The sequence below is a fragment of the Mauremys mutica genome, chromosome 14, assembly GCF_020497125.1.
Source record: "Mauremys mutica isolate MM-2020 ecotype Southern chromosome 14, ASM2049712v1, whole genome shotgun sequence".
Lineage (NCBI taxonomy): Eukaryota > Metazoa > Chordata > Testudines > Geoemydidae > Mauremys > Mauremys mutica.
Window position 1 is genome coordinate 8,732,407 of NC_059085.1, and position 24,467 is coordinate 8,756,873.

At 45.1% G+C, this 24,467-nt stretch overlaps 2 protein-coding genes across 3 annotated transcripts in view; both read left to right on the forward strand.

Annotated features, from left to right (window-relative positions):
- The window catches only part of LOC123349654 (cyclic nucleotide-gated cation channel beta-1-like), a 28,018-nt gene extending 25,210 nt beyond the window's left edge, over nucleotides 1-2,808 (forward strand). Inside the window, exon 13 of the mRNA XM_044987871.1 lies at nucleotides 1,899-2,808. Coding sequence (XP_044843806.1) covers nucleotides 1,899-1,915 — 17 coding nt within the window. The 3' untranslated portion in view covers nucleotides 1,916-2,808. The remainder of the gene's footprint in view (nucleotides 1-1,898) is intronic.
- A 7,068-nt stretch (nucleotides 2,809-9,876) lies between these two features.
- Nucleotides 9,877-24,467, forward strand: part of CNGB1 (cyclic nucleotide gated channel subunit beta 1) — a 55,447-nt gene continuing 40,856 nt past the window's right edge. Inside the window, exons 1-5 of one of the 2 annotated variants that reach the window (XM_044987875.1) lie at nucleotides 9,877-10,049; nucleotides 11,682-11,811; nucleotides 13,374-13,416; nucleotides 16,094-16,372; nucleotides 18,883-19,039. In XM_044987875.1, coding sequence (XP_044843810.1) covers nucleotides 16,141-16,372; nucleotides 18,883-19,039 — 389 coding nt within the window. In that variant the 5' untranslated portion in view covers nucleotides 9,877-10,049; nucleotides 11,682-11,811; nucleotides 13,374-13,416; nucleotides 16,094-16,140. The remainder of the gene's footprint in view (nucleotides 10,050-11,681; nucleotides 11,812-13,373; nucleotides 13,417-16,093; nucleotides 16,373-18,882; nucleotides 19,040-24,467) is intronic. The other variant, XM_044987876.1, reaches the window with a different exon arrangement.

Sequence of the window (24,467 nt, forward strand, 5' to 3'; positions counted from 1 at the left end):
TTACTTGTAAGTCTTCCGGTAAACGTGTGTGCCAGCGAGTGGGTAATGAAGATGCACAGGACATGTGAACATTTTACACGATACTGGAATCCATCTTAAACCTGGTGCTTTTCCCTTTAGAAGGAGGGTTGGGAACTCAGAGAGAGACAAAGGATTCCTGCCTTGTGCCAAAGCTATAAAAGGGGGTGGAACAGAACAAAGGGGGCTGCCAGTCATGAGAAATCCCCTAGTTACCACCTGAGCTGGAACTAGCAAGGATTGTACCGGGGGAAAGAATTGGGCCCAGACTAGGAAGGAGTCTAGTCTGTGAAAGAAGTTTATTGGACCATCTCTAAGGATGAGATTTACCTGTAATCAGTTTCTTAATGTATTAGGCTTAGACTTGTGTGTGTTTGTTTTATTTTGCTTGGTAACTTACTTTGTTCTGTCTGTTATTACTTGGAATCACTTAAATCCAACTTTTTATACTTAATAAAATCACTTTTTTATTAATTGACCCAGAGTAAGTGATTAATACCTGGGGGAGCAAATGACTGTGCCTATCTCTCTATCAGTGTTATAGAGGGCAGACAATTTATGAGTTTACTCTGTATAAGATTTATATAGAGTAAAACGGATTTATTTGGAGTTTGGACCCCATTGGGAGCTGGGTGTCTGGGTGCTGGAGACAGAACCACTTGCTGAGCTGTTTTCACTTAAAGCCTGCAGCTTTGGGGACGTGGTTCAGACCCTGGGTCTGTGTTGCAGCAGGCTAGTGTGTCTGGCTCAAGAAGACAGGGTTCTGAAGTCCCAAACTGGCAGAGAAAACAGGCTCAGAGGTAATCTCAGCACATCAGGTGACAGTCCCAAGGAGCTCTGTGACCGAACCCGTCACACCTACCTTCAGGGTGAAATTCACAAGGCTGATACTCCACTTAAGTCCCTCTGAAGCCCTATTTTAAGTGGGATTTAAGTGGAGTAGCAGCCTTGTGCTAGCTGTGTGCAGGGTAGAATTTCACCCTCCAGGCATGACTGGTGTTGTCAGATGTTTGGCTGCATGCATGTTCTCCCATGTGCTGTCCCAGCTCTGTGCAGACAGCTGGCACAGCAGACCTCGAGCGAACCACCCAATACATCCACAGACTCGGTTCATGGCGAAGGCACTTGGTCGGGTTTGTTGCCAATGAAGCACGGTGCTAATGCCCTAGCTCAGTGGTTACAGGTAGACTAACACATGTATGCCCATGACAATGGACCGGCTCAGTTAGTGGCAGGACTTTCCACTACCCCCTAGGCCAGACAAAGACACTCCCTCGGAGATACATCTTTATGCAGCAATACAAACAAGTTCTGTATCATCCTTGATGTATCAGGGTGCCAACCTCCAACGTATTAGGGCGCCACCCATTGCCTTGTACCTGTAGGTGCGATCAAAACACCTCTATTCATCATGCTGTCATCCTGACCTTATCCTTAAGATGGGTCAGCATGTTCCTGTTGTCTTTGGGGAATGTGTTTATTGGGGTGTTCTGGTACCACCCTTCTGGAATGTGCTTGCGTGAGTGTTTGGTGCCTAGCGCCTCTTAGGAATATGTGTTTTTGCAATATCTACCCTGTGCTTGCCAAATTCTGTGAGCAGGGCCTGCCTCTTGCTCACAACTTGACTTTGCTTCATATCAGCAAGGTTTTAACTACCTTAGCCCAGGCCTCATACCAGGCCTCTAATATAAGGCCTTACATTTCAGGCCCTCTTCTTACTCCAACTGGTTTAAGTGAAATCTTTGATTTGGTGTGTTGTGGCATTTTAAATCGTTTTATGTGACAAATGCAGGCAGTGACTGGATAGAATGACCCATCTGCTCCCAATCCAAACAGCCAGCACCTTTATTAATGTCGTCCTTCTTCTCCTTTTGTTTCAGGGGGGGAAGGGGCTTAGGGCCTCTGAAACAAATGGAAAATGAAGACCTTGGAGAACCGCCCTTGCCCAAAATAAAGCGAAACCAGCCTGAAGAGAAAATACTACTGGGGGTAGAAAAAAAGAGAAGAGAAGAAATATCTGCAAGTTGTTTACTAATTACCCCCCCCACACACACACACGTCTTCAGACTAGGCCATGAACAAAACCAGAGGCTGAGCTAATTCAATGGGATCATTGTCAGTGAGGAAATAGAGTGCGTCCCTCTGCAGAGTGAGACCTAATGCCCGTCGCAGGGTTTAGATACGTGACTGACTGCCTCTTTGGGGCAGGGGAGAGGAGGGTCTTCCTTTCCTTTTCTGCTCCTACAGACAATCTGATTCTGATCACCACCGATAATCATTCTTTTCCTGCTTTCACTGGGCATTGACTGGTCTGTAAAATTCAGAGGTGGAGCTGTGGGCGCTTCAGCACGTGGCTGGGAGTAATGGCCATGATGCTGTACAAATACTGCATGTGAGCCTGGAAATAGATCCCACATGCACCCTTCCAAAAAGAGAGCTTCCTATTTTTCCCGTCACTTCTGAAACCATAAAATGGTTTCATGAAAAGCCACGACATACCAAATGTTTCACACTGAGAACGCCTGCTGCAACCTGCTCACTTCTTTAAATTGAGTTCTCTTTCACAAAGACTTAGCTTGATTCAATAATTGCTTTTAACTTCTCACTGGAGACTTGTATTCTCTCTCTTCCACTACAGGGCTGTTCTGCTTTTAGCAAGTGGGAGTGGTGGGATCTGACCCAGAATAGCAAATGTTATCAGGAGAAATTCGTGGCACATAGAATCATAGACGATTAGGGTTGGAAGAGACCTCAGGAGGTATCTAGTCCAATCCCCTGCTCAAAGCAGGACCAACCCCAACTAAATCATCCCAGCCAGGGCTTTGTCAAGCAGGGCCTTAAAAACCATTAAGGATGGAAATTCCACCATCTCCCTAGGTAACCCATTCCTGAGCTTCACCACCCTCCTAGTGAAATAGTGTGTCCTAATATCCAACCTAGACCTCCCCCACTGCAACTTGAGACCATTGCTTCTTGTTCTGTTATCTACCACCACTGAGAAGAGCTGAGCTCCATCCTGTTTGGAACCCCCCCTTCAGCTAGTTGAAAGCTGCTATGAAATCCCCCCTCAGTCTTCTCTTCCGCAGACTAAACAAGCCCAGTCCCCTCAGCCTCTCCTCGTAAGTCATGTGCCACAGCCCTCTGATCATTTTCATTGCCCTTCGCTGGACTCTCTCCAATTTGTCCACATCCTTTCTGTAGCTGGGGGACCAAAACTGGACGCAATACTCCAGATGTAGCCTCACCAGTACTGAATAGAGGGGAATAATCACCTCCCTCGATCTGCTGGCAGTGCTCCTACTAATGCAGACCAATATACCGTTACCCTCCTTTGCAACAAGGGCACACTGCTGACTCATATCCAGCTTCTCATCCACTGTAATCCCCAGGTCCTTTTCTGCAGAACTGCTGCTTAGCCAGTCGGTCCCCAGCCTGTAATGGTGCATGGGATTCTTTCGTCCTAGGCCTGGTACTGGCTCTCTTCGCAAGGGTGAACTTAATCCAGCCTCAGTAATTGCTGACTTTTCCCTAGACAGATCTAGTGTGTTGAAAAATTTCAGGGTGACGCCCTACAGTGAAATTATTGCAAGAGGGGCCATTGTATGAAAATCTCCAGTATGCACACACAACACATTCTGGGCTGGCCTGTCAAAAACCATCGGATGCCTCCTTTTCATGCCAACCTGTTATTCCTTGATAGTTTCCTTTACAAGATAGGCAGCCTTAACGAGGAGTTACTGTCCACACAACCAAAATCACATATCCTAGCTGTGTTTTTATAATGTGCCAGTCTGGTAGCTGAGTGCTCTGTATTGCTCTGTTTTCATACACTCTAAAAAGAAGAGCCGACATTAGTAGAAAAGTGTCTTTCTTCTTCTTTGTGTTTTCATAACTGTATTTCTGTAAAAAAATAAGATAAAGACAAAGTGAAATGTGTGGTGTTAGCATGATGTCATGTAGTGTATTATTTAGTGCACATGTGATGGAATAAAAATGGATCATAATTGTCCTTTTTCTATCTTCCTGTATTTTTTAATTTGGTGCATACTTTCTTATTAAACTCATCGTAGGCGCCATGTGTTTTGTGGCCAGGTTCTGTTGAATTGAGCTGTTAGTGAGAGCTTGGAATTACCTGCCTGTGTACTACATGGTCTGGGTAGAGTTATCTCCCCTTCTTCATTTTCTCGCATGCATCGAGCAAGTATCTAAGATACAAACGGACAGCGGGGCCTGACTGAGGGCTGGCTGAAGATAATGGAAAGAATCTCATTGACTGCCCTAGGCTTTGGATCAGATCCGTACTCTGAGCTCTTCTCAGGAATTAGGCCTGCTGGCCTTTTGAGACACCTGGCAACGTCAGGGTGCACAAACTGGGGGTTGGGACCCCTCAGGGGGTCGCGCAGTTATTACATGGGGGGGGGGTTGCGAGCTGTCAGCCTCCACCCCAAACCCCGCTTTGCCTCCAGCATTTATAATTGTGTTGAATATATAAAGTGTTTTTAATTTATTAGGGGTTCGCACTCAGAGGCTTGCTGTGTGAAAGGGGTCACCAGTACAGAAGATTGAGAATCCCTGGTATAGATTGATAGAGCGTGTGGCCAGAAGGGACCATTGGATGGTCTAGTTTTACATCCCTGCAGTGTTGGCAAATGACTAGGATGTGGAGGACAGTTCCTGTGTGCAGTGTATAATGCCATAGGGCAGGGTTAATTCAAACCTGGGGATAACTCTGACTTCCGCAGGCACTGCAGCAGTAGGGTTATGTGTGGAGGTGCACTGGCCCAGAAACGCTTCCTGGAGGCGTTCTGCTTGCTGAGAACACAGGCAGGCAGAACGAGTCTGGAGGTACTGGACGAGGACTTGAACCAGGCAAGTGTTCTAGGGGTGCAGGGTGCCCCGGCCTATACACCAGAGTGGAAGGGAAGGGGGCCATGTCTGTGCACTGGGGTGAATTTCCAGGAGGGGATTCTGGCTGCTGTTTGTAGCAGAGTACAAGCGAACAAGAGCTTTCTGGGTCTTTCCCCGCCATTGCATAGTTTTGCAAGAACAATCAGATTATGGCCCAGGGATAAATGGGCCAGATCCTCAACTGGTGTAGATCAGTCTCTCTCCAATAAAGTCAGCAGATCTGCACCAATTCCCACCGGCTGACGATCCGACCCAATGGCTGGTGTATAAGTACAGAGACAGCTGGTTTTCATAGGTAGGACTGATTCTTGCTTTGGCCTATCCACCCCCATTACGGAACCCCTGAACTTCTGCCTTGGGGAAAACGGCACAAAACTAATGTCTGTCACAGCTCCGGTATGACTGAAAATGATTCAAATCCTGAGCTACATTTTCCGAGTTCTGGCATATTTGAATACTTCTCTGTTTAATAATAGTTATACAGTACCGCAGCCCACATGTAAACAATCGTATGGTGTGGCTAGATTCTTATAAAACCTGCTGCCTTCATTTCACCACTTCCTCCACCATTCCCATTGCAGTCTGTATCCTCCCCGAGAGGCAGGTGGATCTCGTGATGGAAGAGCTAGATACTAACTGGGATAATGAAGCCAGAGAAGAAGTTATGCACTGGGACAATGAGGCCGAACTTACAGTGTATGCTCCTCCCAGCCACTCCCGGAGAGAGGAAATTCAGGAAGAAGAAAAGAGGTAGGAAGAGAAGGATGATATTGGAAGGGGCTGTTGTATTATAAAGAACGAAGTACTCCGCTGTGGAGTGTTATGAAGGTTGAATATCATCCATATGTGTCTGTTCTTTCATTGTAGCCATGCAATAGGTTGGGTGAGTTAGTTGGCAGATGGTAATTTACACGTGTACAAAAGTGATATGCACTGCAAACCTCCAAAAGTTACTAAAACAAGCAATTGACTTTCCTTTTGATTTCACTGGGATTTGGATCATAGGAAATGCCAGATGGGATCAGATCAGTGGTTCTGCTAGTCTGGCATCCTGCCTCTGACAGTCCAATACTAGCTGCTTCAGAGGAAGGTGCAACAAGCCCTGTAGTAGGCAGTTATGAGCTAACCCACCCCAGGGAAAGTTTCTTCCTAACCTCTAATAGTTAGAGGTTGGCTTATGCCCTAAAGCTTGAGGGTTTAGATCCCTTCCAAAAGGCTTGTTTAAAAAAAAAATAGTTACTGTTAAAACTGGAAATTCTTGGTCCTGTCTCCTTATAATTCATCTAATCTCTTCCAAAAAACTGTTGTATAGGGTCTGGTCTTGTGCCATTGAAGTCATTGGCAGTTTTGTCATTGATTTCAGTAGGAGCAGCATCAGACCCTTATGCTATAGTGTAACTAAAGACTTACTTAACTGATCATTTCCTCAGTCTTGTGGGAGACGCCAGCCTACAGATTTTAAATCTCTGTTGGAAAGACTGGATTGTTAGAATTCAATCACCTACCGTCTTCAGTGCGGTGGGCATCCGAAAGATAGTCAATAGCATAGTCCAGCCTGAAATGCTTCCAGAGAGGCTGCAGTGTATTGTGAAAGCACTTTTGAGTTCAATAACAGCATTTGCAGGTGGTGAGAAAATTGTAAGTATTTGCAAGTGCTGAATTTCAGGTTTTCAGTAAAACATCATTGCAGAATAGAAAATTCTACTGGGAAGTGGCTCCATGTGGTTAGAGATTCAGTACATAGAAAAGAAATTTCCAAGAATAAATACATCTGTAATATGATTTCAAATTATAGCCCGTGTTGCACAAGAATCAAAGGAAATCCATCCTCCTGCATAGTGTGATTTAATGTTGCAGGAAATCCATCCTCCTGCATAGTGTGATTTAATGCTGCACCGCCATGGAATCAGGCAGGATCTGCATTCTCTAGTGGTGGAAGAGGGAGAATGGCTAGGTTTTTTTCTTATCCTATGGGACAAGGGAGGTTTCACGAAGGAAAAGCAAAATCAGAGTCTGTTGGTGGAATCCTGCTGTTTTAATCTCATTCTGTACATCAAGCTAACATCGTAATGGGGGCAGGGCCTGGAGAAGGATATTGGGATGAAGCTAGGAAGAGGGAACAGCGTATGTGATACACGGCCCTGCATAGCCATAGAAAATTGGTCACTTTGAATAAGAAACTGGGCCTGGAATATATTTCTTGGGACATCAACAAGTTACCTCTCTAGGCTATCCACAGGGAAGGGAAGAGAAATTGGGATGAGCCTGGCTGGCCAACGGATGTCAGCAAAGCCGCGCACATACAGAAGAGGGGTTAACTTTTCTACATTGCCTCCAAACAAGCGGCTAAAAGCGAGGTTCTTCAGTAGCTTGCTTTGAGGGGGATGGGAGTCTTTGTACCTCTTCAGCGGCCTGCTGGCTAACTCGGTCCACACTCCTCTGGGAGAGTGCATGCCAGAATGGGAGCTGTGATCCCCTTTCACAGTGCGCTGAATGCACCCCCACCCTGAACGAACTCTGACCAATGAGCCACCGAGTCCACTATCTTGCTGACAGTAGCCAGTAACAGGTGCTTGAGAGGAAGGTGTAAAACCCCCATAATGGGTCCTGGCTAACAGTCTGCACTGTAATGTAAATAAGACCATAGAGGGGAGAGACAGAATGGTGGAGAAACTGATCTGGTATCACAATTCCTATGTTCCTAGAACCATGTTTAAACATTGTCTTTGCTGCTAGCTCAGAAATGAGACACTGAATTCTATGTGTGAATTTAACCTGCAGGCCACAGACCTTGATAGATTTTGCTGCTCTGCAGTTCTGGAGCTGGGAATCGATTCTTTCTCACTGATTAGCTTTCCTGACAATAAATGATGGTGCTAACGTAAAGTGAGCCCCAGAGTTCCATTCAGTCACATGCTGCTTAGTGGTGCTTCCTTCCACCATGCTGAAAATGTATTTATGGATTTGTTATGGAAATATGTGACACAATTTTTTTTCTAATGTACAGTCCTGGAAACCTAACATTCCACATGGCCAGCAGCGGATTTCCTGCCCTGAAGGGTGAATTCCATTAACAACGAGGTCTTATAAAAAAGACACTCTTCCTGCAGAGCAAGTCGAATTTTTAGTGTCCAAGACTGTATTTCTCTGTTTTATAACATTTTTACTCCATTACTCTGTAGATATTCTGTATTCACTCCCCCCCAAATGATGAACCCACAGATGATGAAGGCCTGTGGCTAATATCTCTAAATCCCTCGCCTCCCAATACACCTCTACCCCGATATAACGCGACCCAATATAACACAAATTTGGATATAACGCGGTAAAGCAGTGCTCCAGGCTGGGGTGGGGGCAGGGCTGCGCACTCCGGCAGATCAAAGCAAGTTCAGTATAACGCGGTTTCACCTATAATGCGGTAAGGCTTTTTGGCTCCCGAGGACAGCGTTATATCGAGGTAGAGGTGTATTTCTTTTGTGGTATTGAGCAGGTACATTCCCTCGCCCCTGCCCAAAGGGCACCTGAAGATTATTGTCGAGTTTTGTAGGTAGAAGTGGCTATATTGTTATAGTCTAAAGATTTCAAATTCCCACCTAAGGCTCAAAATATGTATAAGACAATGAATATTTAATATAAGGAACCTTTCCTTTTCCAAGGCTGCACTCATCATGTTCCCAGAAAGGTAATGAGGAGGAAGAAAGGAAGATTGCAGGGTAAGTGCTATTCAGAGTTGTGTGAATTCTTTCCAGTTTGACGCAACATGGATTTACGATTTTATGTCCGAATCCGTTCATGTGCGTTTGCAGGCCATGGAGTTTAACAGGTTTGGGGTTCGAACAAACTTGGTTTTGTCCTAAGCTGAATCTTACTGCAAACCCACAGGCAAGATTCAGTTTGGATGGGTTCATACTCTTTGCATGGGTTAACTGTTTTGCCAGAGCCATCCCAGCAAGCAGGTGCTTGGGGCGGCCAACGGAGAGGAGTGGCACGTCTGGGTCTTCGGCGGCAATTTGACAGCAGGTCCCTCACTCCCTCTCCGAGTGAAGGACCAGCCGCCGAATTGCTGCCGAAGGCTGAAGCGGTGGCGGTAGAGCTGATCGCAATCGCGGCTTTTTTTTTTTTTCCTGCTTGGGGTGGCAAAAACCCTGGAGCCGGCCCTGCCATGTAGGAAAATATCAACATGATGTGCTGCAGGGGCACGGAGCACACTTTGAACTTGGAAAGCTCTGACAAACAGCTGCCTACAAATATTTGCAGAGAGAGAGAAACATTTTGTATATCTGGGCGTGCCACAAATTTTAGCGCCACAAACAGAATTCACACGAACCACTGCAGGTTTGCAAAAGCAGATCACGCTCAACCTTAGGCTGAATTTGAATGTGGTGGGAGTTCTGGTCAAATGTTCCACATCTTCTAGTGTCCTTTCTGATGGCAACTTATATGCTCTTTGCAAGACATGCACATATCTTCTTAACTGTCATGGAGGTTAAGCGCTGGAACAAATTATCCAGGGAGGCTGTGGAATCTCCATCACTGGAGGTTTTTAAGAACAGGTTAGACAAACACCTGTCAGGGATGGACTAGATAATGCTCAGTCCTGTGATGAATGCAGGGGACTGAGCTAGCTGATCTCTTGAGGTCTCTTCTACTCTTACATTTCTATGTCTCTGTGTAGGAGACAGAACTGTTGTCAGAGATCATTGCTAAAGTGCAGCCTGGAAAGGATGCTTTAGCTAACTTGGCTTATTCAAGGGCTTGCTGATGACGTGAGGTACCTAGTAACCAGCAAGTGTCTCCTAGCGACATATTCTCCTCCTTAGCAACTGCTCAGCTTCTCCTAGCAACTGCAGCCCTTTGGTCCCTAAACTGTTGCCCCCTCCCACAGGGGGTTCTGCGGCACTGCCTGCACAGCAACTCGATCCGATTAACAGGAAAGAGGATTTGCAGTTAATCTGCAGACATCAAAAGCGAGAGGCAGAATCAAAAATCTTGGTCTCGAAGTAGTTCCAGATCATTTAAAAACATATTTGTTAATAAAATGCATTCAAGATTATTATGAATATTATGGAGCTGGATTTAAAAATGGGATTATGTATTAGATCCACAAATGCAATTTAATACAAGTAGGTGAATTTTTAAATCGTTTTTCTCTTGTAGGAAATAGTTGAAGTGTCCACAACCTTTATAGATGGTTACGTTGGGCTACAGATACATTAGAAAGCTTATTTGTTTAGCGGAGTGGTTTTGTTTTGGTTTCACATGGTGCAAACATTGGAGTTTTATTATCTAGTAAACTACTGCTTCTGTAATACTGTACTCTGCCTTTTAGTTAAAAACTGAAACACCTAAATTTTCACCTGGAAACTGAACATGCACTATTGTTCAATGTTTAAATTCTACATTTTTTGCTTCTTATTTTATCAAAAACTGTTTTTCAGAAACTGCTGCACTGTAATTTATTGAGCTTTGATGCAAGTGAAATCCTTTATTGCTGGTTATTAGCAAAATGTATGTTTCAGTTTTTATTGCAATTGTTCTTTCAGTGTGTTTGGATTTTTACTGGAAAAGAGAGAGGCTGAGTGTGTATCTGGGATAAGATCAAAAGATTTGAGATGGGATTTTGAACAGCTTTTATTAATCAAAATGAAAACAAAAATCCTGCGAAGTAACAACTAGATGCAGATGAAAAAGTCATCCTTTTTATTATATATCCTCATTGTTAAGGACCTACCTAATATGTGATAATGTGGGCATTGCAATTTTCACGTATTTAGCTATTTTCTTATTTATTTTCTTAATGATCCCCATTTTCTATCCCAACCCCCCCCTCCCCTCGCCACAAAACAAAAAACAAACGAAACAAAACACCATTACCACAACCAACAAATTGATTTTGGGGTGATTTTTGATTAAAGCTATTGGAGCATTAAGAGAAGATGATCACCAACCACAGTGACCTGAAGATTTTTTTTCAGTTAAACTTATTAGTCACATTAAACTGATAACATTAATCTTGTGGGCTCAATTTGTCAAATATGGATGGCAGGCTAGGATGTGCGGATTTAGTTTTTGGACACTAGAGTTGGCGGTTAGGAACTGAAAATGAACATTATGCGTTACAGTGACAATTTAGATGTGGCAATGGCTGGTTTAGATGGTGTAGACAGGTGCTCCTGTTGGAAAATCGGGCTCTCTGCTGTTATTTGATGGCTCTCACTTAAGTTAGAAATGTATTGAGCGCAGCAAGATGAGTTGTATGTTTTATATGATTTTCACTTGGTCTCCCACTTAATATTGTTTCCAACATTATAAGAACGTCTCTTCTCACACACTAGTTAAAACTTTCACCTCATACATTACAGTTCGCTGATATTTGTCTATTTTTAGTTAAAGGCTGCAGGTTAGTGCCATGAAAAAGGTGCTTTTGTCAACAATTTGGAATAATCAACATCTGTTTTCTTTAGAGCGGGTCTTTGCAAATGGCTAAATGGACCATGGCCTCTTATAATAACAACAGTTATTAAGACTCTCTCCCTTCAGCTCCCTTTAGTATAGTTGTGTGTTCTCATTCATCTGCAAATGGGCTTGAGTAGATGGCCTATGAAGCAATGGTCTTGCAACCTGACACTCAAGAGACCTTTTCATTAGAGACATTTCCATTCCCCTGATGTCTCTTGTCCATAACATGCCCAGGCTCGGAAATGGCTGGAAGAAATCCTGTTCTTATTTTGCTGCCTTTCATCTGCGTTCTGTAGATCCCTGCCTCACGCTCCTTGCATTGCTTACAGTGGTGAGCTGGATGAGTGCGCCTTTGCAGCCGCTGGCCCGGGTTTTGAGCAGCTAGAAGAAGACCAGGGGGCTGCTCCCAAAGACCCTTTGCTACAGGTACAAGAATGCTTCTAAGTCTTGCAGTTCGGGTGTTCAGGTTGCTAACCACCCTCTCCAGAAACAAGTACTTGCAAGTTTAAGGATGATCCCTGTGGAGACATAATGCTTTGGTTTCTGCTCAGGGAGCTTCTGAGTGGGGCAGACTCTGGCAGTTCTTTTCTGCAGGCCTTGAGAGAAGTAGCTGAAGCAGCTGAGCCATTATTGCAGAAATTGTCTGTTAGAGCTACTGGCTCCGCTCCTCCTCCATCTTTGTTCCAACCCCCCTGCTCCCCCAACCACTCCCTCTTTGTCCAGGGAAAGGTAGCTGTGCCCTGAGATGTGCAAAGGGTGCAAACCTCTTGCAAGGTCTTCCTGCCCCTTTTCTGTGGAGTGGAGCCCATACCAATTCCACGGTGTTCAGGACCTTTGTCAACTGGCTTTGCCTCTGGGTACATATTTAGAGTTTGCTTTTGGAACAACAGAAGAAATATAAATACACGGTCATGGGGCAAGGAGCAGTGATAGTGCTGACCCACTCCCCTGCGGTCTTGAACTTGCTTTGGTAAAGAAAATCTAGAAAGACCTAGAAGTTGAGTGAGTTTCAATTGCTTTAGTAGAGCAGCTCAGCGGTAAAGTTAGAAAGCTGGACTCAGAAGTCCCAGAGGAAAGTGAGTAGACGAAATGCCATCGTAAAGCTGGGGATTCAGGATTGTGACATATTTAGGTGCTTTAGTAATAGATGCTAACAGATGGCAGCTAGACACTAGGAAAATAAAAAGTTTGAAAACTACAAATATGGGAGAGAGAGAGAGATTGAGAGAGAGACTGCCTGGGTGCTGAATATAGATCAATAGTCAGAGTGTTTCCCCTTATAAAACACTAGAGGCTGTACACACTGCCCCACTAAAAAAAAAAGTGCATTATTCAGGGGGCTGGAACAATTTGTACAGAGAGGGAGCTGAGAGCCACTGAACCAAACTGTAAACCCTGGATGTGATGGAAACCACTTCAAGCCAGGGGTGAGGCAGCCCCCCCCCCAACACCTATTGCATCAGTAAAGGGCAGAGTTTTATGCACAGTGCTGTGTTGTGGATGCGATAGAATGGCCAATGTACACTGTATGAGTGAGTGGGTGAGATTCTGTGGCCTGCATTGTGCAGGAAGTCAGATTAGATGATCATAATGGTCCCTTCGGACCTTATAGTCTATAAGTCTATGAGTATGCTCATCACATTGTATTCGTATTTCCAGTGTGGCCCTATAGTGTTATACAGTATTTAAAAAAATAATTGAAAAGGAAAAAATAATTGTCACACCTTCCAAGAAGCGTCTTTGCTCTAAAATGAATGAACCGTATGAAAGGAGCTTACAGCTGATATGTTGATCATACAGACCACCTCTGTCTTTTCTCCCGCAGATACAGGGGAACTTGTTAACACATTTTAGAAATATTAACTCTCAGTTTGCTACTAAAACTGCATTGAAATCCAACCCTTGTGTATAAAGGATTGTTTTTCTGTTTTGCTTTTTGTAATGGAATGGGATGTTTTTCTTTAGAACTGTCTGTTTGTTTTGTGAAGGTGGAAGAGGAGAAAGCTGGAGCTGCCCGAACTGATGCTGAAGGTACAGTATATAATGCAGAATGGCGTGGAATTATTATAACCACAAAGTGGCAAAGAGATGTCTGGTGAGAAAAAAACGACGTATAGACTCACCCTTTTGAATTCTTATGCAATAGAAACAAACACATAATTCTTCTGTGCGAGGGGCCTGCTTTCTACGGCCTTTTACTAGTTGCAGGTATCCTATAGGAGCAATACGGCAGTGATGTTGTTGTCAGTTATGCCCAGATATAAGAGGCTAGTAGTTACACAGCACTTAATCTTGCTGATTAAGCAAACCTTGCTGTGAAATAAGAATTTCTCCTTCAGCTGAAGCAGATACGGAGGGGGAAAAAGTCTTTTTCTCAGCTACCTTGTTTTATCTGAAAAATAACTGTCTACATAAAATGCATTTTAATTTAACATCTTAAGTGGTGATGTTTTGGTAACAAAAATTAGAGTGGGACTTGATTTGTAAGACTATCAGAGACTCACTGGGCCAAGGTAATTCCTGGCATCACTCTGCTGAGTTCAGTGGAGTTACCCGAGGGATGATTTGACCCATTGCTCTATTACTTTTTTGAGAGTTTTTTTTTAAACTGCCAAGCATGTGTTCTTGCAGCTACATTGGCTAGAACATTACAATTTCAGCAGCAACTGCAGGGCATGTCTTTTCTGTGACTGAAGTTCACAAGCCCCTAGGTACTGCTTACGTTCACATAAGCCTTCTTGCGTTAAGAGCTTAAAAAGGTTCAAAGGCATCTGCGTTTAAGTGTAATTTCCCGCAAGGACAGTCTCAAAATAATTCTCCTAAACCCTCCTTCAACACAAAAGCAACAGCAAGCTGAAGCCAAACCAGTCGCAATTAGCCAGGAAATGAATGATGGGCTAGATTCTCTCCTCCACTTAGTCCCCTTTGCATTGCTCTGGCAGCACATATGGGAGAGAATTTGGCCTTGTCCCCTCTGCTAGGGATTCAACAGCATGGGGGCATCTCCACGGGGAGCGGAGCTGGAATAGCGCCTGCAGCGAGCCTGGCACGGGGGTTGTATCAGGGACAGGCTGAGACAGGAAACAGGCATGACTAACATGTACTGTGCTCTTACTCTCCTGGCAGACAGTCCTTTGAGCGCTGTTGCCAGAGGATGCAGGTTAGAGCAGCCCCCATGCTGCTGTATCCTGCCCTGGGGCTGGGCAGAAAATCCGTGATCTGTAACCAGTTCTGTGATGCCGCCAGTCCTGTGGGAACGCAGCGCAGCAGAGAATAGGGCTCTACATTTGTAGTGATTTAAATTTTCTTTTAATATGAAATACCGTGTGGATAATTCTTAGAGTCTGGTGCCTAGTTTCATCATTGCCCATTATTCCCCGACACTCTTTTGCCTGGTGGGAGAGCAGAGGAGCATTGCGTTGGCAGATGGTTGTGGATGATCTCTGCACATTGCATGAAAAGACCACAGAACAGAAAAGTGATCTCAGCGTTACGGTTTGGGCTGTGATGGTACTCAGGTACACAACACTGGATTCCAGCAGAAGACAAATAGAATGATGCGAGTCACAGCCCAACCTCACAGGAAACATTTTGTGTCCAAGACCGGGGATGGAGCCCTCTCTCTCCAGCATTTTACTGCCGGCGCAACAAGAACATGGAGAGAGAAAAGAGTTTATATTCCAAACAAAGTTTTCAAAAGTGTCCATTAATTCCAGGTGCCTCTGTTTTGGAGTGTCTGCTTTGAAGCACCTAGGGTGTGATTTTCAAAGTGCTAAGTACCCTCTTCTGCTGCTGTAGCCAATGGTAGCAGCAGGCCCCTGGGAGTCTCGAGGTGGGCTTTCAAAAATAGAGGCACCTAGAATGTATAGACATTTTTGAACATTTGACCCTTAATGCTTCTTTTAATCTTTGGGTCCCTACTTATCTGTGATACAGATTCATTTCAGCTGGATGGGAATAGGGATCAGGAATGCCTGCCCTTCAGACTGATGCAATTCATATTCCACTAGGGCTCGTGCTTTGGAGACTGCTTGTTTCGCATTCTGGGCAACTGATGAATGAGAGACATTAGATCTGGAAAGGCCTTCAAGTGAAAACAGGGGGCTTTGGGCAGGCAGGGGAAGTGAAGCAGCGGAAAGGGATACGTGCCCTTTCCCTTCTGGAGAACGTTGCCTGGCGCAGACGGGAGATGTCTTTGGTGCTGACAGTCTAGTTCCTCAGCGGACATTTGCCGTTGCAATTTTGTCATGACTCTCAGTGTCTGTTTAGGTGAGACTCAGTAGTGAAATAACGCTGGGTGCTGAAAATCAGGATGGAGGCCCCTTAGTAAAGTTGTGTGTAACCCACACACCTCCTGGGTGTGGTGTTCTGTCCCAGCTAGTGGCACTGGGACCACTTAGAGAGAGGGAAATTAATGAGTCTGCTGAACAGCCTTAGCTAAGACCCCTACAGCTTTCAGCTCATGCAGTAGCCGCTTATGCATTTAGCTCCTGAGGTCCCAGGTTCAATCCCGCCTGCCAGTGTTACATGTGTAAGGGAAGCCTGTATGGTGCTTGCCAGCTCTGTTCCTGACTCTCAGCTATTGGCTTTCGCCCTTGTGAGCACTAAAACAAAAATCACCACCAAGGTTGTCTTTCTCTTTTAAAGGAACAGCTCATGTGGATCTAAAACAAGACCGTCTCGCCTGATTCTATGTTTCTTGTTGCAGCTTCAGACGCCCTGTCCTTTGCTTGAAGCGCCTAGGCTCCTAGCACCATGTCCAAGCAAACCAGAGACGTTGAGTTAGATCGCCTGGTGCACGACCAGCCGCTTTACTGCAGGAGCTCCTCCCCTTCCTTCCAAGGCACAGTAGAGCAGCTACCCAATGTTCCCAGCTACCGATTCTCCACCGCCTCCCGCATCCCAGTCCTCATCTCCAAAAAGCATAAGTCTGGTGTGGTGAACCCCAGTTTTTTGAATGAGGAATGGTCCCCTTCTCATCCTTTAGGTAGTATAGAGGATGGCTTTTCTGATGTGCTTGCATGGCTTTGGGCATGGGCTTTTATCTGTGGGTCTCCTTTCGGGTGCTCTTGTTTATAAAAAAAAAAATGTTCCCTATTGTAACATAGTGACACACGTTATTTCTATAATGGAATCATTTTGTGTTAATATCACTGAATTATAATTACAGTATTGTCAAGTTCACCCAACAAAGAACATTAAAAAATGTCTGGGTTGCAAAAAAAAACCCCACAACAACAACAACAAAACCCCCTCACAACAAAAAAACCACCACTCCCCTTGTCACTGCTCAAAATTCTCAAAAGCAACCCCCCAGTTAAAGGATGAAATCTCCAATACACAGACACTTTCTGCCGTTAACACACCCACATACATGCTCAGCGAGAACAAAGGAATGGGAAGGGGAGACTTGTTATAAGCAGTTTAGTCCATAAGCATTAATCTTGCTTTTGTGGGTCTGTTTCACAAGGAAAGCGCCAGGTTCTGCCATTCTTAAATCAAACATTAGCATCCTTCACAAATAGCCCCACAGAAATGAACGGAAATCCTTTTGGCACAAGTGATAGAACATCATTAAAATTCACCACTCTGCATGAGTACGGGTGGCAGAACCTGCCTCTTAATGGCCTTTTAAGGCTCAGTAGCGTGTGTTGTGTGACGTTTCTTGTGTTTTGCTTGCCTTGTCACTTCTAGCAGAATATCTTCTCTGGTAAACAATGTAGAGGTTTGAATAGGTTTGTTTGTGCATGTGACTCTTTCTCCTGTGCTGTTGGGGTGACAGTCATCTCTGGGCAGAAAGCCCCACACTGAACATAAGTGATGCAAGGCCCTCTACACACGAGGCTGAATTTTCACCTTTTGTAAATAAAAGTTGCAAGGACTTGCTGGCTGGGATTTCAGATATCATCATGAGGGTAGGGTTGCCCCCTCTGAAACACACACACACAAATGGCCACTGGCCATTCCCCAAACAACAGAAAGGGTCTTAGCATGACTGATGAGCCTTGGGTCAGTCCCACTTCCAGGAGTGCTCGAGGGAACCCCAAGCTCCCCCATCCCACTGATGAGACTCAGTCCCCAGTGCTGAGAAGAGCCACCGTGGTTTCGGCAGGTGAGGGCCAGGCATGCAGAGTGGGACCCAGGTGCTGGCTGTGCTCCTAACTGTAATGTGCACGGCTGGTGGTTCTGAGATTCCTGCCAGATTGATTCGAGAACCTTCAAATTATTATTTAAATAATGTCTTATTTGGGGTAAAAACAGGCAGTCATGCAATTTGAAATCTACAGTATGAATTGGAACTCTAACAATGTAATTCTGACGTAACACCCCTTAGAAAACTTCATGGGTGTGTGTAGGTAGGAGTTGAGGGACTTGACTTATGGATACTGTGACAAAGTTCCGCCTCTACTTTGGTGGGTCCTGCGCTTATTGGTGGATTTTGCTAGCCTCAGAGATCTTCCTGTGTTGGATCAGGAGTTGGGAGATTTTGGGGGGAACCCGGGCCCGCCCTCTACCCTGGGTTCCAGCCCAGGGCCCTGTGGACTGCAGCTGTCTAGAGTGCCTCCTGGTACAGCTGTGCGACAGCTACAACTCCCTGGGCTACTTCCCCATAGCCTCCTCCCAACACCTTCTTTGTCCCACCACAGGACCGTCCTCCTGGTGTCTGTTAATGCTTGTACCCCTCAGTCCTCCAGCAGCACATCCTCTCACTCTCAGCTCCTTACGCACACCTCACTAACTGGAGTGAGAGCCTATTTATACCAGGTGTCCTGATTAGCCTTAATTAATTCTAGTAACTTCCCAATTGGCTACAGGTGTCCTAATTAGCCTGCCCGCCTTAATTAGTTCTAGAAAGTTCCTGAGTGTTCTGCAATAGTCCCTGTTATCTTACCCAGGGAAAAGGGACCTGCTTAACCTGGAGCTAATGTATTTACCTTCGACCACTCTCTTGTAGCCATCTGGCCTGACCCTGTCACAATACCTAGCTGGTAGCTTTTGATGTCAATAATCTGAGTCACTTCACCGTATTTTTTCCCATAATGTGGAATGAGTGACTGCAATCTGATCAGGATATTTAAAAGACAACATCATTCTCAAGCTATGAGAGCACAAGAGCAGCATCTCGATCAACTCATGTTGTGATGCTTAATGGGCCAGATCTTCAGCTGATGTAGGTGACTGAAGTCAATGAAGATACGCTGATTCATATCAACTGAGCATCTGGCCTGGTTCCCCCCCTTTCAGGATGGACCTTAACTTTGAATTTTGTGACTTTGTTAGTTTCTTTTCCAAGCTGAATGGTACTACATGTGCTTTCAAGATACATAAATACATAAGGCCTGGAGATAGCTTAGATTGACGTCCGTGGCAACAGGTTGACTAATTTTGACACTGAGCAAAAACACTGGTCCCAAGTGATTCTAGAGAGATTTTTGCCCCTTAATGTATTTTGCCCCTTTTCCTTTTCTGATTCCTTTTGTGTTTTTTCTCTCCAAGAGCCATCGTCCAGTAGATATCCCACTGTAAACGTCAAGGATGTCGACGCCCAAAGCAGCTCTGCAGGGGTGCAGACACACGACCCCCATCTGCCCCCGCTTTCCCGGAATAATTCCCACACTCTCATGGTACCAGGCGCACCTGTGGCTCCGAAGAGGTATGGGTCTGGAAAATGTCTTAAATGCTTTGTGTTCTGCCCGACTTTAGCGCTAGGGAACATCACACCCTGACAAGCAGCCCGTTAACCATTACCTAGGGTTGTCTTTAAACCATTCTCTTCAAGTCTGCCCACAAGTGTGGCACCTGTTGTTCCACACTTGGGAGATTGCAGGTGTCTATAGATACCAAGACAAAAATCTTTGTTAAGGAGAAGTTAAGAAAGTTTCAGTGTAGCAGCCAGTTTTCCAGGTACCATTTGACGCTAAGCTGGAGTGTCTCCGTATACAAACTTCATATGAGCTAGACTGAAATTAGATCACTTACCTGAGAAGAGCAAAGGTCAGTAAGTGACAAAGTAGCTCACAGCATCAGAGAGGAAAGTGGTAGGAAATAGATTAGAAAACCAATGTTCAGTGGTGCACCACTGTGAAACTGCGTGCCAAAAAGGGGATGATGGTAGGCTGGGAAAGTTAAGGTAGTTTTGGTACCTATTTTGAAAGGTGCCAGCTTAATTCTGCATGTTGAGTACTCCAATCTTTGCTGTGTGCCTGAAGCTTTAACTTCACCAGAACAAGGATTTTTGGAGATGAATTTCCTTAGATTATTTTTTTTAAATGGTTGCAATGTTTTCTGTTCCTGCAAACCCTAGCAGGTCCACAAGCTGGGACAACCAAACCAGTAGACTTTAGGAGGTCTGGGGAAATGCCCCCTTAGTCTGCTGGTCACTGAGCCTCCTGCTAACCACTGTCATCATCCACTATCTTGTGTGGGGGAGTCCTGATGCTGCTGGTCTCATATGGTCTGCAAAATGGGTGATCCAGTCCTGAGAATCTCTGTAGGTCCTCAGGACCAGGGCTTCTCTCCTGTAGTGATTAGGAGATATGCAGGAGGGGGTCCCTCCTGTCAACTTGCTAGTGTGGGAAGGACTGAGGCTGTCCTCCAAAGGGCCACAGGGAAGAGGGGGAACGTGGATGGAAGAAGGATTGGAGGTCAGCAGTACTGCTGGTGGTCCTGGGCACGAGGAACCCTTCCCTGTTCTCCTGCTGCATAAGCTTGTTTTTTGTATTTGAGACTGGAGCTGGAAAAAGAATAGAAAAAATGATTTGTGAAAGTGTCAGTGTCTGACGTGATTCAGTCTGACCCTGTTCAGATCTTTTTTGTCTGCTTTTCCGTGAACGTCGTGTCTGGGTTCCCTCTGCACAAATGCGCATGTGGCATACAAATAGGGAAATGTACCTGCGCACAGGGGAACAAATGTACTCCTGAGTGGTTGAGCATGTTTGGACTGCGAGGACTCACCCAGCCTGTCCCTGGATCCATGTGTTTGGAAGTGAGAGTGTTCAGAGGTAGGGAGAGACAGTGGGCATGTTTTGAATCCCTGCTTGTCTATGTGGGGAAATTTATCTCACTTTGGAAGTGGTTTAGGCTAACCCAGGCACTCTCATTCCAGAGTAAGGGTGTCCACCTGGGGAGTTATACCAGTATAATTATACCAGTATAGTTATGCCAGTAAAATTTCCCCTTGTAGACAAGCCCTAAATAACTACAACATCAACATGAGTAATAGCGAGAAGCAGAACAGAGGGAAATCCTTTGCCTGGATTTACTTTGAACATGTTCCAGCCTCAGAACATACAGCAACATGCTGACGCAATGGACGGATCTTGAGGAGGGTGGAATAGCAACAGGTGCAACTCCCTTGTGGAACCTCCTCTACACATGACACAGAGTCATGAAGGCTCCTGCTGGCGTGATGTCAGAAGATTGCCGACAGGGAGGAGGGCTGTGAGGGAGAAATAGGATGGTGTGTTGCTTGCTGGCCTCTCATCAGGGAACAGAAATTGAGTTGACCAGTCACACAGCTTGAACCTCAAAGGTCCATAAAGACTATTTGCTCCAAAATCACTACCGAGGCCTGCATTTATAAAATACCAGATCTGTTGTTGGCTGAGCCGTGAACAAAAAAGAGTATCAAATCTGAGTCCGGGTCTACACCTATTTCGGTATAAGTATGTCACTTGGGCTGTGAAAGATCCACACCCCTAAGCAGTGTAGTTATACTGACCTAACCCCCCCCTGTAGACAGCACTATGTCAACAGGAGAGCTTCTCCCGGCAACCAAGCTGCCACCTCTCGGGGAGGTGGAGTAACTACACCAGCAGGAGAAGCTCTCCCGTCGGCAGAGTAGTGTCTTCACTAAAGTGCTACAGGCGCGGCTCAGCTGCACTGCTGTAGCACTGTACGTGAAGACAAGCCCTAATAATCTGTTCACAATGGATAGGTCAGAGAGGACCAGATACATCAGGGCCAGTTCCTCAGTGAATGAAAACTGGCCTAGCTCCATTGATTTAGTCCAGCAGTCTTCACTTCCTTGTTTGCTGGAGGATCGGAGTGGGACAGAACATCACAAGAGGCTGTGAGTTAAGGTGCAACTTTCTCAGCCCTTAGTCCAGACAGTCTATGACTCAGCACTCCCTGCCTCCTCTCCTGAGGGCTGGGAGAACCACAGCCAAGGTTTCAGTCTGCTGGAAGGTAACTACCCCAAACCCCAGATTTCCAGTCTACCAAAGGACGCTCCACCAAAACCAGGCCTCATATTTCTAATCTAAAAAAGCAGCAGAAAATAACTTATTTTTTTTTCTTGAAAGAGGTGAAATTCCTTGTCTTTCTACATCATATAGGACCAATATAAACCAAAAACAAAACATGTTTTCCTTTTGCAGATCACTTTAAAACATATTCTTGTCCTAGCTTAATGGATCTTTTGTTTTCCAGGTCCCTAAGACCACCCACAATGAAAGAGCAGAAACCCCTGTAGTCCAGTTTACCGAATAGGTTTATTAGAATTGGAAAAAATAGATTGAGAAGAATCAAGTGAAATGCCAAACTGCAAATAGTTGACAGCATTAAGAAGATCTATTGTTAGAAAGTCACTGGATTTCACCACAGGGGGGTTTTATTTTTCTTTTAGACCTAAGGACAAAGGTTTTCCAGTAACAATGTGATCACAGCTAGTGAGCCGGTGACATTAATCTGACACTGAACAGCCTTAAACTCAGCCTGTGGTTAAAAAACCCAATAAAACAGATTACTAGAACCCCCTGTGCTGTGAGTGACTGGTGAGTGAAAGGATTTCATCTTTACCGGGTGTGACGGAGCGATTCTGGCGGGACCCAACTGAGAGTGCCAAATCAGGACCAATTGCTCAAACAGGGCAGTCACAGCCCTAGGCTGGGGTTTTTCCACCTCTAAGGCCAACCAAACCAGCCAGACAAAAAGGACTTTGGTCTCACCCCACTGGCTAACCACAAGTCACACAAGCAATTTCCTTAGACACTCCAGTCTCCCAGTATCACCACCAGTGCACTCGTCCTGGGGATGAATGGTTATGAAAACCAACACCCCAATAAAAGAAAACGGTTCCCTCGATCCCAAAGGACCAAGCCCCAGACCCAGGTCAATATACACATCAGATCTTACCCACAAATCACGCTGTTGCCAATCCTTTAGAATCTAAAATCTAAAGGTTTATTTACAAAGGGAAAAAGGTGGAAATGAGAGGTAGAATTGGTTAAATGGAATCAATTACATACAGTAATGGCAAAGTTCTTAGTTCAGGCTTGCAGCAGTGCTGGAGTAAACTGCAGGTTCAGATTAAGTCTCTGGAACATCCCCCGCTGGGATGGGTCAACAGTCCTTCGTGCAGAGCTTCAGTTTGTAGCTAAGTCCTTCCAGAGGTCAGAAGCAGGATTGAAGACAAGATGGAGATGAAGCATCAGCCTTATATAGACTTTTCCAGGTGTAAGAATCTCTTTGTCTTCACTGTGGAAATTTACAGCAAAATGGAGCCTGGAGTCACATGGGCCAGTCCCTGCATACTTTGCTGAGTCACAAGGCATGTCTGCCTTCTCTCCATGGGTCCATTGTGTAGCTGACGGTCCTTAATGGGCCATCAAACAGGCTAGGCAGAGCTAACACCAGCTTGTCTGGGAGGCTTCCCCCAGAAGCACAGCACAAACTTGAAATACAGACAGCATAGAGCCAACATTCATAACTTCAACTAAAAATGATACAGACATATAGACAGCATAATTATAATCAGCAACCCAGAACCTGGTCTTAGACACCTTATATGACCCCCTTTACTTAGGATTTGGAGCCACTACAGGACCTTGGTTGCAACCCATGTTCTATATGGTCCCCATTTATATCAATAACGTCACACCGGGGTCAAAATTATGCAGTGCCGCTTCTAGAGCTGGCAGACAATCGTTTCTACCTTTGGTCTTAATCCCAGGGAGCTCTAATAAAAAGGACTCTAAAGGTAGGTTAGCCGCGGTCAGTACCAAGGTAAATGAACTGGCCCGGTTGAGTGTTTCACCTTTTGGAAAAATGAAAACGAGGGATAATTTTTTGAGACAGAAAAGCCATGTGTTTCACAGCCCCACTGGTGACTGTCAGCCTTTGGTTTGCTTAGCGGCGCACTGGCCCGTACAGTGTGTCTGGTTTGTCTCTCTGGGTGCAGCTCCTATGTCATTAACAACAATCGGCAGAGACGGCTCTTCCCTGCCCACCCTCTGCAGTAGCACAGACAGTTCTGCTTCCTTTTCCCTCTTGCTGCCGTGCCACAGCAGAGGAAACACTGAGATTAACCACAGAGGCAGAGCCTCAGTTCAAAAGTTTCTAAACTGGTCTCAGCTAGGAAAACGATCTGTCGCAAGGACATCACCAATCAGTGGTGTTGAACTAAGGCTGAAAATGATTTGACTGCATGTAGCCACAGACAAAGCACTTCTCATACCATTTCAGAAGCCATCACGGTTTCTAAAACCGTGCTGAACCTGGTTTGTCGTTGGCTACAATTGCAGTTTAAACCAAATTCAGCTCCCTTTTAGCTGCACCTGTTGCTGATATCCATTGTCAGCATGGAATATTATTATTCCTTGCTAACAGTTGTTGTCAGCAACAGGGACTAGTATAGACAAGGCCTAATGCTGCAGGTGAGAGGTCCAGCGACTTCCATATATTTAAATCTGTTGCAAAACCTGGACTGTATTCCTGGTGCTTGTATTTCAGATTCAAGTAATCTTCCTCCTCCCACCAGGTAGAGATGTAAGAATTCTTGAGCTGGCTTAATATGGCATCCTGTTACTAAAGGTGGACCGAGATGCAAAATTTTGACCCAGTGTTCAATCACTCCCAAATCAGAGGCTTTAGGATCTGTGGTTTAGTTTTGGACTATTGTAGAGACCAGAATCAGACAGAAATTTCAGAGTTGGTTCAGATTCTAAACATCCACAAAGTTCAGACATAATCAGACACTGGGTTTTGGCTCAGACCCATCTATTCTTATAGAGGTGGCCTTTAGGTATTTAGATTAGGTATTTTTTACATATGCATCTATGTCCTCGACTAATCTTATTTAG